General features: G+C 40.4%; 1 protein-coding gene across 1 annotated transcript in view; it reads right to left on the bottom strand.

The window, feature by feature from the left end:
• The window catches only part of Iqgap2 (IQ motif containing GTPase activating protein 2), a 256,337-nt gene that overhangs the window by 18,961 nt on the left and 221,510 nt on the right, over positions 1-15,866 (bottom strand). Inside the window, exons 31-33 of the mRNA XM_042690727.1 lie at positions 7,933-8,020; positions 5,188-5,397; positions 2,917-3,077 (exon numbers count right to left, since the gene is read on the bottom strand). Coding sequence (XP_042546661.1) covers positions 2,917-3,077; positions 5,188-5,397; positions 7,933-8,020 — 459 coding nt within the window. The remainder of the gene's footprint in view (positions 1-2,916; positions 3,078-5,187; positions 5,398-7,932; positions 8,021-15,866) is intronic.

Genomic DNA, 15,866 nt, shown 5'->3' with positions numbered 1-15,866 from the left:
GGATTTCCCAAGTGACTGAGATTTGTGTTACAGACTAATTAAACAAAAAAATTTTTTTTTTTTTTTTTTTTACCAGTACTGAGGCTTGAACATTCTTGCTTAGATTTATCACTCAAGGCTTGCACTCTACCAACTGAACAACAACTCATGTCTAGAATTTTGCTGGTTAATTGGATAACAGTCTCTTGATTTATCTGCCCAGACTGGCTTCAAAATGGTTTGCACCACTGAAACCCAGACAGACTAATAATTTTAATAAAACTCATATTCTGAGCCACACACCAGAGGTGCGTGCCTGTAATTCTAGCTACTCAAGAGGCTGGAGATCTGAGGAGTGCAGTATGAAGCCAGCCCAGGCAGGAATGTTCATGTATCTATCAGCTCCAATTAAGCAACAAAAAAGTCAGAAGTGGAGCTGTGGCTCAAGTGATAACAGTGGTAGCCTTGAGCAAAGAACAGCTTAGAGGCAACACTTAGGCTCTGAGTTCAAGCCCCAGGACTGGTGTGCACGTGCACACGCACGCACACGGGCGCGCGCACACACACACACACACACACAGAGTAACAAAAACGTACACTCTGTATTCTCAGTCATGTGGTACTAAGTAACTATATTTGAAGTCATTTTGTAAGCAGTTTTGGAGAAATTACATAAACTTTACATTCCTGGGAGAAGGTAGTTTTACTAGGACTGTGTAACTTATTTAACAAACACCATGTGGCTGGCTCTATTCTAGGCATTTGTTGCATTCATAAAATTAGCATTTCCATGATACTCTGAAATTAATAAATTTCTTGGCCACAAATTAATTCATTTAGCTTTCATAACAATGCTTGTAGAGGCTGGTACTTTGTGTGTGTGTGTGTGTTTATACTGGTACTGAGGCTTGAACTTAGGACTTTGCATTCTCATTTTTTTTTTTTGGTCAGGTCGTGGGGCTTGAACTCTGGCCTGGGCGCTGTCCCTCAGCTCTTCAGCTCAAGGCTAGCGCTCTACCCCTTGAGCCACAGCGCCACTTCTGGCTTTTTTCTTTTTTGCTTATGTGGTGCTGAGGAATCGAACCGAGGGCCTCTGGCATGCAAGGCAAGCGCTCTACCACTGAGTCACCTTCCCAGCCCATGCATTCTCATTTTTTGCTGAAGGCTGGTACACTACCACTTGAGTCATACCTCTGGTGCATTATTTTTGCTGGTTAACTGAAGTCTCTTGGACCTTTCTATTGGGGTGAGCTTCAAACCACAGTCCTTAGATGTCAGGCCCCTGGGTAGCTAGGATGATGGGTGCAGCAACTGGCTAGGAACTATTCCCTCCCTTCCCCCCACTTTCCTTTCCTTTCCTGTCCTTTCCTTTCTCCCTCTCTCCCTCCCTCCATCCCTCCCTCCCTCCTTCCCTTCCTTTCTTCCTTCTTCTCCCTTTCTCTTTCTCTCCTCTGTCTTTCTATCTCTGTGATAGTACTAGGGTTTGAACTGAGAACCTAATGCTCTTGCTTGGCTTTTTACTCAAGAATGGCTTTACCATTTGAACCATAGCTACACTTGCAGGGTTTTTGCTGAGTAATTGGAGATAAGAGTCTTGCAGTTTTTTTTTTTTCTGCCTGGGTTGGCTTTGAACTGTGATCCTGAGTAACTAGGGTTATAGGCTAGAACCCAGTACTAAGCTAGAAAGTGGTACTTCTAATCCCATTTTAAGATGAAAACAATTGAGGTTCTGAACATTCAACTGGTTCAAGATCACATAAGAGGATCAGAACGCACATACATACTGCCTGACTGTAGAGTTTGTACAAAATGCCCCAAGTCTCTTCAACTTTGGAAAGCAAATTGCTATCAATGATTTCTATTGAAAATCAGCTAAAATATCTATTTTCCCAGTTTAAATATGCATACAAAGCTTGCATGCAAGTGAATGCAAGTTCACAATGAGTGGTGTACAAATCAATGAGGTTTACATTTGGTTATGCACCTCTATCAGATCTGTGACTAATGCAATTGATTTTTCCATACTGAATCATTTCCTACTGTCAACTTAATGAGTAGGATTATATGAAAATATTGTATTACATAGTTAAGAGAGTAATTAAAATTTTATTAGCATCGATCCTTGTCTGGTGACAAGAATAAGTATGAGCAGAGGTTCTTCATTCAAATTCACCATATTGTGTATAAAACTATAAAATATATAAGCTCATTTATAACAGCGAGTGGCCAAAATTCTACCTGTCTATAATATTTTAAAACTTCAAAACAATCTTAAATCCTTTAGTTGTTCTGTGAAATTAGCAAATATCTGGCATTATCTAACATTTCATAAACAAGACTAGAATCTATCTATCTATCTATCTATCTATCTATCTATCTATCTATCTATCTAGACAGCTAGCTAGCTAACTATATAAAATAAATGGTGTTTTTAAAGCATCTTCAATTATACAAGGTAAAAGAATAATTTGTGTTTTCTTAAATGTTACTTTTTTTTTCTTCTAGTTCTGGAGCTTGAACTCAGGGCCTGGGCTCTGTCCCTGAGCTTCTTTTGCTCAAGGCTACCACTTGAGCCACAGTACCATTTCAAAGCCTTTTCTGTTTATGTGGTACTGAGGAATTGAACCCAGGGCTTCATGAATGCAAGGCAAGCACTCTACCACTAAGCTACATTCCCAGACCTAAATGTTACTGTTATTTTCTGAAAATACAGTTAGGTAAGCTACTCTAATTGTAATGACAATAGGGAAGTAAAAAGTTGCTAAATTCATTTCTGATTTCTTAGCTCACAATAGCTAATAACAAAATTGAGACTCTAGGTTTTGGCTGTACAAGAGAGTAAAAGGTTTGCATCCCTACCCAGCCAACCCACCCACACAGCAGAATTCCCACACGAGCCAGGACATTACAGATGAACACGACCTCCTCTTCACTTACTTCCTTTTCAGGTTATCTAAACAAGTCTTTATGTAGGTGTCATAATAATTAATCTGTTCCTCATAAAAGGTTGCCTTCTCATTAAGTGCATTCAGAGTCTGCTGAAGTTTTGCCAATTCAGCCTTCCGAAGCGTGCGATGGATTCTTTGATTTCGAATATCCTAAAACAACAAATAGCAGCTATAATAACAGGTGTAGGTAAAATTTTGCTTTATGAGATCAATTTAGGACAATAAAGAAAGTATTAATCTTCCATTGTTGTGACTTTTAGCTTAAAGTATCATGTTATTATAAAACATCTTAATATATACATACACACACATATATATGTATATATACATATATACAAATTACTTGTCTTTTTTTATAGTCACTGAAACTTGCTAAGGTTTATTTTTCTGTTGATGGACAAACAAAAGCAAATTAAGAATAACCAAACAGTTTAAGGAAAAGCCAGGTTTTAGGACACAAAGAAGATCTTAGCAGGACACATGTGATTTCTTCAGACTATTTTGAATTGAAAAAGATTAATGCATACTTGCTTATTTCTCCTTAACAATAATGACACTTTTATCTGGTACATAGTTGTTGAGATCTGAAAAACCAACAGCTGGGCTCTCAAGATTGAAAGCTTTAGCACTGACAGTTTTCATAGCCCTCCATTTCTCTGTTTTCCACATCTGTGAGTTTTCTCAAATGTGGACTGAAAGTATTCAGGGAAAAAAGAAGCTATCTGTAGAACATGTATAGATTTTTGTTACTATTCTCTAAACAGTAAGGTAGGCACGTAGTGACACAGTATTTACATTGTGTTTGGTATGATAACTAATGTAGAGATGAGGCATATGAGAAAGTTGGGCATGGTGGCAGACACTTGTGATCTCAGCCACTTAGAAGATGAAGGCAGGAGGATCCTTTGAGCAGAGGTTTAAGACCGGTCTGGGAAAACAAACAAAAAAAGCTTCTGGGGGGGATGTGTATAGGCTATGTGCAAATTCTGTGCTATTTCATATAAGGGGCTTGAGCAGCCACAGTGTGTGGGTAATCAGCAGGAAGTCTTAGAACTAATCCCCAGCAGATACCCAGAGATGACTGTACTTGGTTTGAAATAGAATTCCTAGAACATAGCTTCTAAACATTCTAACCTCGTGCTAAATTTAAACTTGCAGATACTTTTTTCTTTTCTTTTCTTTTTCTTGGTAATTCTGTTCAGTAAGTTATGAAGACGTAAAATGGTTTCTGTTTAATATTATTTATTCCTTTGTAAAAAATTAACTCCCCTTCCCCATGAATTCAAAGAGACAACCCTGCCCCTTCAAAAGTAAAAATTCTTCATTGAATATTTTGTGGGCTGTTTTATGCTAACATTTGCTTTTGTCCTTAAAGTAAAAGCATTGATTTCTCTGCCCAATATTCCCAAAGAGAAACAGTTTCCATCTTCCAAGACACAGAAGAAACCAAAAAGCCAATAATGCTATTTCCCTTGCATTATTCAGGATAGGAGGTATCTGCTTACTGCCAGAATTGGCCATAATTTTCCAATGAAGATTTTTACTGAATTTTTCTCCTGGGAGGCAAAAAAACTCTTGTTTTTGCTTTGTTCCTGGGATCCTTCAACTTCTTCTAGCCTCTAGGCCTATATAAATGTGTAGGTTTGGATCAAAAGAATAAAGTGCGCTTCTCATTCCCAACATATCGTTCTTCCTTATCCTTGACAAACACATTCTCAGCCGCTTCCTGCAGCCTTTCCTTGCATGGAATCCACATCCTTTTTCTCGGGAAATTTCTCAAGTGTTCAAACATGAGATGAGAAAACAGAAATAAAACCTTTCAGTCTGAGCTGCATTTAGGACAAACTGATGAGAAACAGATTCAGGGTAGTGGTGGGGGTCACCATCTCAATGGCAGGTCTGAAGAGCAATTAAGCTAGGAGAAAACTCCCTAGTTGTCGCTGAAAACAAAAACCAAAACCAAAAACAAAAACTGAATAGATCTAGCTTAAAGGTTTAGCCCTAGCTGGTCGCCTACATTTCCTTTGTGAGCATTTATTCCTGGTGTTTTCAACTCTTCTATTGATTTGGGGACATTGTGTTTATTCCTTGTAAAATTCATCAACTCACTCTGAGACCTTAAAAAAAATCTGTAATGTCAAAGCAGTAACCATAGACAACTCTGTCTGAACTTCTCAAGTCCCCTTACAGGGTGCCCTGCATGTGACTGCTGACCAGCAAAGGTCTACTGGGTGAAGAAGAAGGAAGACAGTTTGAAAACCTTGGCAATCTCGTTGAGAAGGTCTTGGTATTTGTCTTTGGATGATACGTGTCCGGTCTGCTCCAGTGTGCGAAGACTCCTCTGGATTTTCCTCTTCTTCTGCTCAAGAGGCAGATGACCTTCTTCAATTATTGGTTGCTCGTGAGTCAACCCAGGAGTCCTGGAATCCAAAATTGCACGGCTCACCATGTCTTTGGAGTGTTCTTCTTCCTGCAGAAAAGAGCATATTCAGATGTTGAATATTTTCCCTCTCTTATCCTCTGATCGAGGATTTAACACATATAGAGCAAGTTAATGTCATAGGGAAAGAAGTCTTCCAGTTAAAGTCCAAAGAGTAGTGCCAGAATTGTGTTTCATGGTTCTGGAGTCAGCCTTCAGAAGGAATTACCTCCTTTTGTTGAATAACACAGCAATGATGACAGACCTTATTAGGGAAAAATCCTAAGCTACTTTATTACCAAGGTGACAAATCGCCTTGACAGTGGACATATTTTCACGAGTAACGGTTTCTTTGCAATTCCTTGGATTTATATCAAAGCCTGGATATCCCAATGGAGAAAATAAAAACTGGATTATTTACTAAGATGTGGCTATGAGAAGCCCGAGTGTCTAGAACCCAGCACATCAGCTCTACCGACGGAGAAGCACAAGCGAGTCCAACAGTGAGGGAGGCAGAGCGCTCCATTCTCACTGGAATCACCCTCCAACTAGCCACTGTAAGAAACTAGTAGGTTTCTTTAAACAAAAGCAATCAGGATCTTCTGGCGCAGAGGATCAGGATATTCTATCACTTAAGCCGCCCCATACCCCTGCATGTCAGCTTGTTTTTTTTTTGAGATAGAATCTTGCTAACTTTGCCCAAGGAGTCTTGAACTTGTTACCCTCCTGCTTGTACCAGTTGGGGATTACAGGTGTGAAGCAACATGCTCAGCTTAAGGACACAATGGTTAATAGATACAGTAATGTTAGACACAGGACCCTGTGGATAGGGTCAGTGACTAACAGGTCAGCAGTAAACAACTATTGTAGAAGCAGAAGCTAACATTAGCATTTAATGTGTACCCAATACTATTGTACACTTTTAATTATATTTTCACTCATTTAATTCTGTGTGTGAAGTAAGAATTATTTTTTATTTCCAGTTTACAGTTGAAAAACCTAAGGTACAGATATATTTCTAAGTGCCAGAGCCACAAGCTAGGAGACACAGAGATATTCAAGTTCCCACATACCTGGGCTCATCATCACTCAGGCATAGTACAGTGGCAAAAAATGGGATCATTTAATAAAGACTAAAGTCTCTAATACTAAATAGGTATATACCACTCTTAATAATTCAAAAGCATTCACATTAACAAACATCAGACAATCTGAAGTTTTGCTTTATATTTTTACATTAAAACCTTAGACAAGATGATTTCCTGTAACCTATTCAATTAAGAAAGAATAATTTAGGAAACTTAAGTGAAGTTCTGTTAAGAAGCAATTAATTATATAATTTCTGGAACTTTTGTTCAGGGAACAACAATTACTTGTATTAAAATAATACTGACATTAATTTGTTTTAGCATGGACTGGATAATGACACACTTAAAAAGATATAAGTAATCCAGGTGCTGGTGCTCATTCCTGCAATCCTAGCTGAGATTAGGAGGCTGAGATCTGAGGATTGTGGTTTGAAGCCAACCCAAGCAGTAAAATCTGTGAGACTCTTATCTCCAATTAATCACCAAAAAGGCCAGTGAAGATGTGGCTCAACTGGTAGAGTGCTAGGCTTAAACCAAAGAAACTCAGACATAGTGCCCAGGCCCTGAGTTCAAGCCCCGACACACACACACACACACACACACACACACACACACACACACACACACACACACACACACACACACACACACACACACACACACACACACACAGATATAAGTAAAAACATTAAAGAAAGACTGTCATGAAACTTTACTTATATCAACATACTGGTAGTCAGACTAATAGACTCAGATATTTACTTCTGAAGCATTTGGTAAATAGTTTTAATGTGTTTATTCAAAATAGCAAATAGATAAAATAGAGAAAGTGTTTTTTGACATTCTGTCAACTAATAGTGTCTCTCAATGGACTTATCCAGCCATCCGTGGTACACTGAAGCTTATCACGAATGTTCTGAAGTTTTGAGAGACTCAAAACTATCTTTGGATTATAGAAAAATCACAGATAGCCACATGGTTTTACATATGGTTGAAACTAATAGTTTATAGTAAGAGATATAATTCCTTCTTGATGCTGTGGCTAATGCCTGTAATCTAGCTACTAGGGAAATGGAGAACTGGAAGATCACAGTTCCAGACCAACCTGAGAAAAAAATTATAGTAAGACTTCTCTCAATCAATAAGTGACACTATATCACAATCAATAAACTGGGTATGGTGGTACAAATCCATCATTTCAGCTATTAGGGAGGTGGGTTAGGAAGATCTTGGTCTGTGGCCAACCCTGGGCAAAAATTAAACTATATCTGACAAATCACTAATGCAAGGAAGGACTAGGGCGTAGATCAAGTGGTTGAGCACCTGCCTACCAACTGTAGGCCCTGAGTTCAAATTCTAGTACCACCAAAGATTGTTGCATTTCTTTACTTCCTGACCAAACTAGAAAAGTGCCTCCCAGATAATAAATATTTCTCACAAAGACTGATTAATAAACATACCTGTTCATTATACTTATTATTTTATAAAGACAAATTACCTGTTCTTCAGTTGCTGGTGTCTCTAAGATTTCAGTTAATGAGGTTCCTGGCTGGTTCCGAATCACATCAATGATCATCTTTTTGGTCCTTACAAAGGAGAAAAAGGAGAGAGAGAGAGACTTTCAGACAGCTGCCTTGATGCAAAAAAAAAAAATGATTTCTCTTATGTGAATGCACAAAAGGATGTTTCAAATCAAAGATTCTTACAGGTGTGTTTGAAGGCTCCTGAGCATTTGTATTTGTCCATCAGAGTCTGGGCTTTATAATCTTGATGTTGTAAGACTATTCTGTTAGCAGCTTGAGCACAAATACGCTATAGATTCCTTATCTAAATACTTTTTTTGTTCTTTTTGGACCAAGATTTTTGTTGTTGTTGTTGTTCCTGGGGCTTGAACTCGGTCTGGGAGCTGCCTTTGAGCTTTTGCTCAAGGCTAGTGCTTTAAGATTGAAACCAAATCTTCACTTCCACTTCCAGCTTTTTGGTAGTTAATTGAAGATCAGAGTATCTTATCACAGACTTTCTTTTCTCACAGTGCTGGCTTTAAACTAAGATCCTGAGATTCTCAGATTACTGAGTAGCTAGGGTTACAGGTGTGAGCCACAGGTGCCCAGAAACTACTTTTTGATAGGCAGCTGAGATGTCTTACTATGGAAGGGACCAGGATGGTAGCTACTATCCTTTTCTCCTGACTTCAGTAGCATGTAAACATCAATCTGTCACTGCATCCAAAGCTTTAGGAATCACACTAATGGTGTCCTCTATTTTCACAAAGTTATGGAACAATGTGAAGACTAGTGGTCACAGAAGCCCAGAATGGCTGTAGAGGCTTGGGCTGCTGGCCGACCCCAGCAGTCAGGACGCTGAGTGTTCAAGGACCTGAGGAACAGGGAGACAGGGCTGGCTCATTGGTTTCCTGTAGAAGGGAACAAAGTTCAGATGTGGAAATCCTACCGAGGTGCTAAAACCACACATTCTTTCATATGTGTATATTTGTTCTTGTTGCCAATTGGCCACGTCTCTAATTAGGGATCAGGCTATGCAATTATGTAAGAAAGGATTTTATTGGAAGTGTGCCTTCAAGAAAGAATGTAGAAAGATTTTAACATAAAGGGTAAATAGGAGCTGGGTGGTTTATGGATATAATAATCCTAATTACTCAGGAGGCTGCAATCAGAGGCCTGTGGTTCAAAGCCAGCCTGGGCAAGGAAGTCTATAAGACTCATCTCTAATTAACCACCAAAAAGCCAGAAGTGGAACTCTAGTAAGTGGTAGTGCAGTAGCCTTGAGTGACGAAACCAAGGGGCAGTGCCCAGGCCTTGAGTTCAAGCCCCAGTTCCAGCATCATAAAACTCCCTAACCACTCCCCCGACCCTATGCCAACAAAGCAAAACCAACCAAGCAACAACAACAAAAAAAGGTGAATGGAAAAGTTTGCTCTCACACACATAGAATAGTAATTACACTGGAAAAAATACTCTTCCTTTAAAAGAAAGAAACATGACTTTAAAATCTGTCCGACCCCAGGAACACTGTGGGGAGAGGAGACCTGGAAATTGCCGTAAACTGCAAGCAGGTTAGGTGTGAAGTTTCATTTTTATTGTAGCCCTGGTACTGTTTTGGTTCTGCTAGAGAAGAGAATTCTTAAACAGCAGCAGGAAATGTTCACACAACATGAAACTAGAAATAAAAATACATGTTTTCATGGTTGAAGCATAAAAGCAGCAGTTCCCAAATGGTCCTCAAAGTTATTTTGAATATAAACTTTCTGAAGCTGGGATCGAATCCAGGAAGTTATCTATAAACATTTTTTTTCCTTCTCATTTCCTGTTTCTTCTAAGTCTGCATGAGAAGCCTGATCACATTGCAACTTCCGTTTCTCCCTTCTCTGGGGTCTCGGAGAGGCATTTCCTCTGTCACTATGACCCTTCACTGACTGGGGATTTTCAGGCTGTCTGGGAATGCACAACTAAAGACTCTAGGGAGTCAAAGGTGAGCACATAGCTAATTATAGCCATGTGGGAGCAGGCATGGTTTCTGAGGTGGCCATAGCTTGGAAGGCCTGCTGTCCCTTCCTCTGTCTACATCTCCATCTTCTAGTTATCATCAAAGGGAATGAGACAGAAACATTGAGTTAAAAATACAAGCTCTGCATGACTTTAAGAATTATTTGTTCAAGAGCTGCTGAAGGACAAACTGCTCATATGACCGTTTATCCTCTTTGAATTCTGTTACATCAGACCTGTGGAATCCATTGCTCAAGTTCTACCCTTGACATTCTGTGTCCAAGTAACCATCCAGGATAGGGAATTCAGCTCCCTTTCCCCACAGTGGACTGTGGGTCAGACAGATGTAAGGCCACATCTGGGCTACTATTGTGTATTAGCCAGGTAAGCCTGTGCAAATTATATAATTCTTGTAAGTATTTTTTAAAATCAGTCATAAAATGGAAACCTCTTAGAGAATTGATGGAGGACTGAATACAAAATGCAAAGCCTTTTCTTGCCGGTTCTGACACATGGTAAGCATTCCAATGGTCAAGTAAGTTGTGTTGCCCAAGATGGCATGGGTGGCAGCCAAGTCCTTGAGAATACTTGCTCCCATAGGGATGTGCTATGTGTACTGGAGCTTGAAGATTTAGTTGGGACTAAAGAATTTACAGTATCTTATTAATAAGTTTTTATACTGGCCACCTGTTGATAGAAACTATTTTTTTTTTTTTTGGTTGGTCATGGGGCCTGAACTCTGGGCCTGGTGCTGGCCCTCAGCTCTTCAGCTCAAGGCTAGCGCTCTACCACTTGAGCCACAGTGCCACTTCTAGCTTTTTCTGCTTATGTGGCTGAGGAATCAAACCCAGGGCCTCATGCATGCAAGGCAAGCTCTCTACCACTGAGCCACCTTCCAAGCCCAATAGAAACTATTTTTAATAAATTGAGTTAAATAAAATATATGAAGAGAAACCATCTTAACTCAATGTCAACTAAAAACAAGTGACTTATGAGCTGGGCACTGGTGGTTCACACCTATAGTGTTAGCTACTTAGGAGGATGAGATCTGAGGAACATGCTTCAAAGCCAGCCTGGGAGTGAGAGTGCATGAGACTCTTATCTCCAATTAAGCACAAAAAGGCTGGAGGTGGAACAGTAACTCATGTGTTTGAATGTTAGCCTTGAGCAATCTAAGCCCCGAATTCAAGCTCCAGCACTGGCACATACATTCACGCACTTACACAAACACACACATGCATGCAAAAGAAATAAGTATGAAGGCCGGGCGCTGGTGGCTCATGCCTGTAATCCTAGCTACTCAGGAGGCTGAGATCTGAGGATCGCGGTTCAAAGCCAGCCCGGGCAAGAGAGACCGTGAGACTCCTATCTCCAATAAACCACCAGAAAACCAGAAGTGGCGCTGTAGCTCAAGTGGTAGAGCGCTCGCCTTGAGCTGAAGAGCTGAGGGACAGCGCCCAAGCCCAGAGTTCAAGCCCCACGACCGACCAAAAAAAAAAAAAAAAAAAGAGAAATAAGTATGAAGTAATGGACATATTAATTCCCCTGACCAGATCATTAGACATTGTACACATGTATCAAAATGTTGAACTGTACTCTGTGTACAAGTACTACGTGTCAATTCAAAATTTCATAAAATAAAATTTCTAGCTGGAAAAAGTCACAGGTTGGTTGCTTTTTTTTTTTTTTAGAAAACATGTGGCTTTTAGAAAATGATATTAAATTTCTTTTGGAAAGCACAGTACTGAAAGGCACAGAACATTTCATTCTTCAGGAGGAAGTTAGCACTATCCAAGGCCCACTCCCTGCCCTGGTTAGTCACAGGACCTCTGGGAAACAATCCACTATCTGCTGTTACAAACAAGACAGAGACCTAAGAAGTTTAATGGCGAGACAGACACCTCACACTACTGTCTAGTGTTGTAGAACATAAGCCAAGTTCCTTTTCCACATCAGCAGCTGGTCACAAACCCCTGGTGATGGTCCATGACCACAGACTCTATCTTCCTACTCATGTTTTGGGACATGTGGAGATGAAACTCGGGACTCTGGCATGCTGAGCATACTTTTTTTCACTCAGATACAACTTCAGATCCCGACCTCCTCTTCTACCACCAAGAAGCCCCTGAGGTCCTTAAATGTTTAATATAATCTGCAGAGTTCATAGTTTGGTTTACGTTTCTGTTGCCAATGACCTTACAATGTGCTCCCCTCTGTACCCCAGTACATATCCCTCCTTATAGTCATGTCTGACCAGCGCAAATCAACTGATAGTATTGATCTGTGTCTGTTCAAACGTCATGGTAGAGTATGGACTATGTATCAGTTCAAACAACCAAGAATCCTGACTTCCCTGAATGAGGCACTATTTAAAATCTAGAATTAAGACACTGAAATACACCAGGGATTTTCTTTAGCAGAGCTGTACTGTTATTTACTTATGTCTCTAAGTGAGACCGTGCATCTCTTGAAAGATGTCCCCCGGCTTGGCCATTCCATGAATATGGCATCCATTCATCCATTAATGTGACACCATTATTAAACTCTGCCGGGTAGTATTCGAACCTTTCTCTGTCACCTGCACAACACTGAAGAGGAATCAGTGTTTGTAGCATCTCAGGAATCTCTCTTTTTTGAACATTCCAATGGCATTATTACATACTGTTTGCACTATACCTCAAGTGTCACTAAGCCATTGAGTGCTCTTGCCAGCTTGCAACAGAATCAAGGAAATCTCTGGTGGGATAATGGATCGCTAAACTCAATCAGGAGAACATTCTTAAGAGATGACAACTTAAGCGCTTGAGCAGCTAAGTATGATTTATAAAAACCACAAGCATTACCCTCTATTTAAATACAAATACTTTGGTGGAAAAGCAAGCTCAATAAAGGCCACTAGGGTAACATATTTTGAGATGTCATAATTTCTAGTAAGAGAGATTTACAAGTGTATGGTTCTTTATAATTTACAAGATGCCCAGGCTTGTCACAGCCCTCGCTGCTGCTCTGCTGTATGGCTGGGCACATTGCTGGCTGGGTCATTTGCGGCATCTTTTGGCTGATAAGTAATCCATGGAGCTACTATCCCATAGTATCCCACAGCTACCCCATTGGATTCTGTTTGTTTAGAACTGGGGAAGTGGTAGTAGCCTACACTGAAGCCCCAGCCCTGGGGCTTGCACTCAGGGCCTGGGCACAGTCCCTGAACTTTCCAACTCAGGGCTGCTATTCTGCCACTTGAGCCATACCTCCTCTCTGGCTTTATGCTAATTAATTGAAGGTAAAAGTCTCACAAACTTTCTTCAGATCACTACTCAGCCTCCTAAGCAGCTAGGATTACGGATGTGAGCCACTGGCAATGGCTTGACTGAGGTTCGCTATTCCACAAAAATACAGAAGGGGAAAAGACCTTAATGTTCCCTCCAACTCGGACATGTGCCCTTCATGTCTATTACCCTTCTCAGTTGTTCACCTCTGACCTGGAAGGACACACTAGCATCAACAGTGCCACCATGTCCCTGCTGTAATCCTCATCCTTTACCCTAGTATTTTTTTTTTTTTTTTTGCCAGTCATGGAGCTTGAACTCAGAGCCTGGGCACCATCTCTGAACTTCTTTTGCTCAAGGCTAGCCACAGCACCATCTCCAGCTTTTTCTTTTCATGTAGTACTGAGGAATTGAACCCAGGACTTCACGTATGCTAGGCAAGCACTCTACCACTAAGCCAAATTCACAGCCCTTTATCCCTAGTATTCTTAGATGCAAAGAATAATGGCCTAGCCCTCAAGAACTATGTGTTGCAAATGTTGGCTCTGGATGATTTAAGAGCAACTGGGTTTGAATGTGCTCCAGTTATTAGCTGTATTACTCAGGAATCTGGGTATCTGTTTTGTATTTATTATTTGTATCTGTGAAATATGGAAGATAACTGCATGTCCATAGGGTTACTGAAGGTAGCATATGCATATTATAATAATTATAATAAGTATGTGATAATAATCCACAGAAGAGGCAAAATATTTGCAAATCATGTATCTGATAAGGATAAAGTATCCTGAATGTATAAGGAACTCTTAGAACCCAGGAACAGTAACAATAAAATCCTCTACTTAAACATAGGTAAAAATTTGAATAGATATTTCAACTAAAAAGGATATACAAATGGTCAGGAATCACATGTAGAGATACTTAACTGTACTAACAAACTAATTCCAAATCGAAGCCACAAAGAAACATTCCCTTATACTCACTGGAATGGCTACTTTTTTTTCTTTTTGTTCTGTCCTGGGGCCTGAACCCTGGGCCTGGGCGCTGTCCCTCAGCTCTTCAGCTCAAGGCTAGCACTCTACCACTTGAGCCACAGCTCCACTTCCAGCTTTTTCTGCTTACGTGGTGGGGAGGAATTGAGTGCAGGGCCTCATGCATGCAAGACAAGCGCTCTACCACTGAGCCACCTTCCCAGCCTCTGGAATGGCTACTATTTGAAGAAAAAGAGGAAAGAAGGAAAGGAGGAAAGAAAGGAAGGAAATAACTGTCAAGGGGAATACAGAAGTCACAACTTGCTAAGGGAAAGGCAAAACAGTACCACTTGAGCCACAGCGCCACTTCCGGCTTTTTTCTTTTTGTTTATGTGGTGCTGAGGAATGGAACCCAGGGCCTCAGGCATGCAAGGCAAGAGCTCTACCACTGAGCCAACTTCCCAGCCCCAGACAACAGCACTATTCTATAGGCAATAGATGAAAACAATCCAAATATCCACCAGTGATTTCAAAGATAACCAAAGTACTGTATACTCATACAATGAAAGGGATCATGAAAAGGAACAAAGTCATGAGTCATACTACAACATGGAGAACTAGTACACTGAATAAAAGAAGTCAAACACCAAAGGCTGTGTATTACATGATTCTCATAATATATTACATGATTCTTATAATATGAATATGGAACAAGTAAATTCAGAGACAGAAACCAGCCTAGTAGTTAGCAGAGGCTGAGAACAGGGAGGAGGAGGACTGAAGAAACACTTGAGATGGTAAAAATGTTCTAAAACTAGACAGAGGTAATGACTGTGATACCATGACTGTCCTAAATGCCTTTGAAGTGTGTACTTAAAAATGGTTGGAATACTAGATTTTGTGCTATGTTTATTTCACCAATATTAAAAAATCAACCCATTAGCTGGCTGCACATCATACGGTGGCAGAAGGATTGTGGGCAGCTAGCGCACCTTCGGTAGCAGAGGGATGGCTACACAGGGCTGAGGCTGGTGGTGTAAGCCCAGCAGGACAACGTGCCATGCTTTCCAAAGTCAGCTCTTTACAACATGTCTGACTTTTATGATGTTGTTTTTAAGATACAAGTTCCAAGAATTTGTGGAATCCTGGAGACTCCGACTCAGAAATTAGTATGAATATGTAGGCCAGTCATATGATTTTAATATGTTAGACTACTCGAATGTAATTCTCATTACATTTGAGATTTAATGCAGTCAACTGCATTTAGAAAATAGCATTCAAATACTACATAAAGTCAATTAAGGGGAAACTTCTTCCCATCATCTCACAGGATAAATTTTATGAGATCATGTGGGATTTAGTCTAATTTCATTTGCATGACACCAACACCCAGTCTGGGTTTCCACTTACTTTGATAATTGGCCTGTTCAGAGGAAATTATGGAGTTCATTCATTTCACTCTTTTTCCTGCCCTGCCCTGATCTGTGTTTCAGAAAGCGCAATCTGTCTTGGTAAACAGGGTTGGCAAAGAAAGGCTCTCGGCTCTGGGAGGCCATCGCTGTGGCTGGCTCTGTCTTGCAGCTGGGCCTCTTGCTGTGCCCTCTCTTCAGCTGGACCTCAGGCTGCAAGCACTGGGAGATTAGAGATTCCACTGGCCGGTGTCCAGCCTGATCCCCATCCCAGAGCCTTAAC

This window comes from Dipodomys spectabilis, unplaced genomic scaffold, assembly GCF_019054845.1.
Source record: "Dipodomys spectabilis isolate Male_0828 unplaced genomic scaffold, ASM1905484v1 ptg000140l, whole genome shotgun sequence".
NCBI lineage: Eukaryota > Metazoa > Chordata > Mammalia > Rodentia > Heteromyidae > Dipodomys > Dipodomys spectabilis.
The sequence above is the reverse complement of the archived record's forward strand: the minus strand, read 5'-3'. Positions and strand labels throughout refer to the sequence as shown.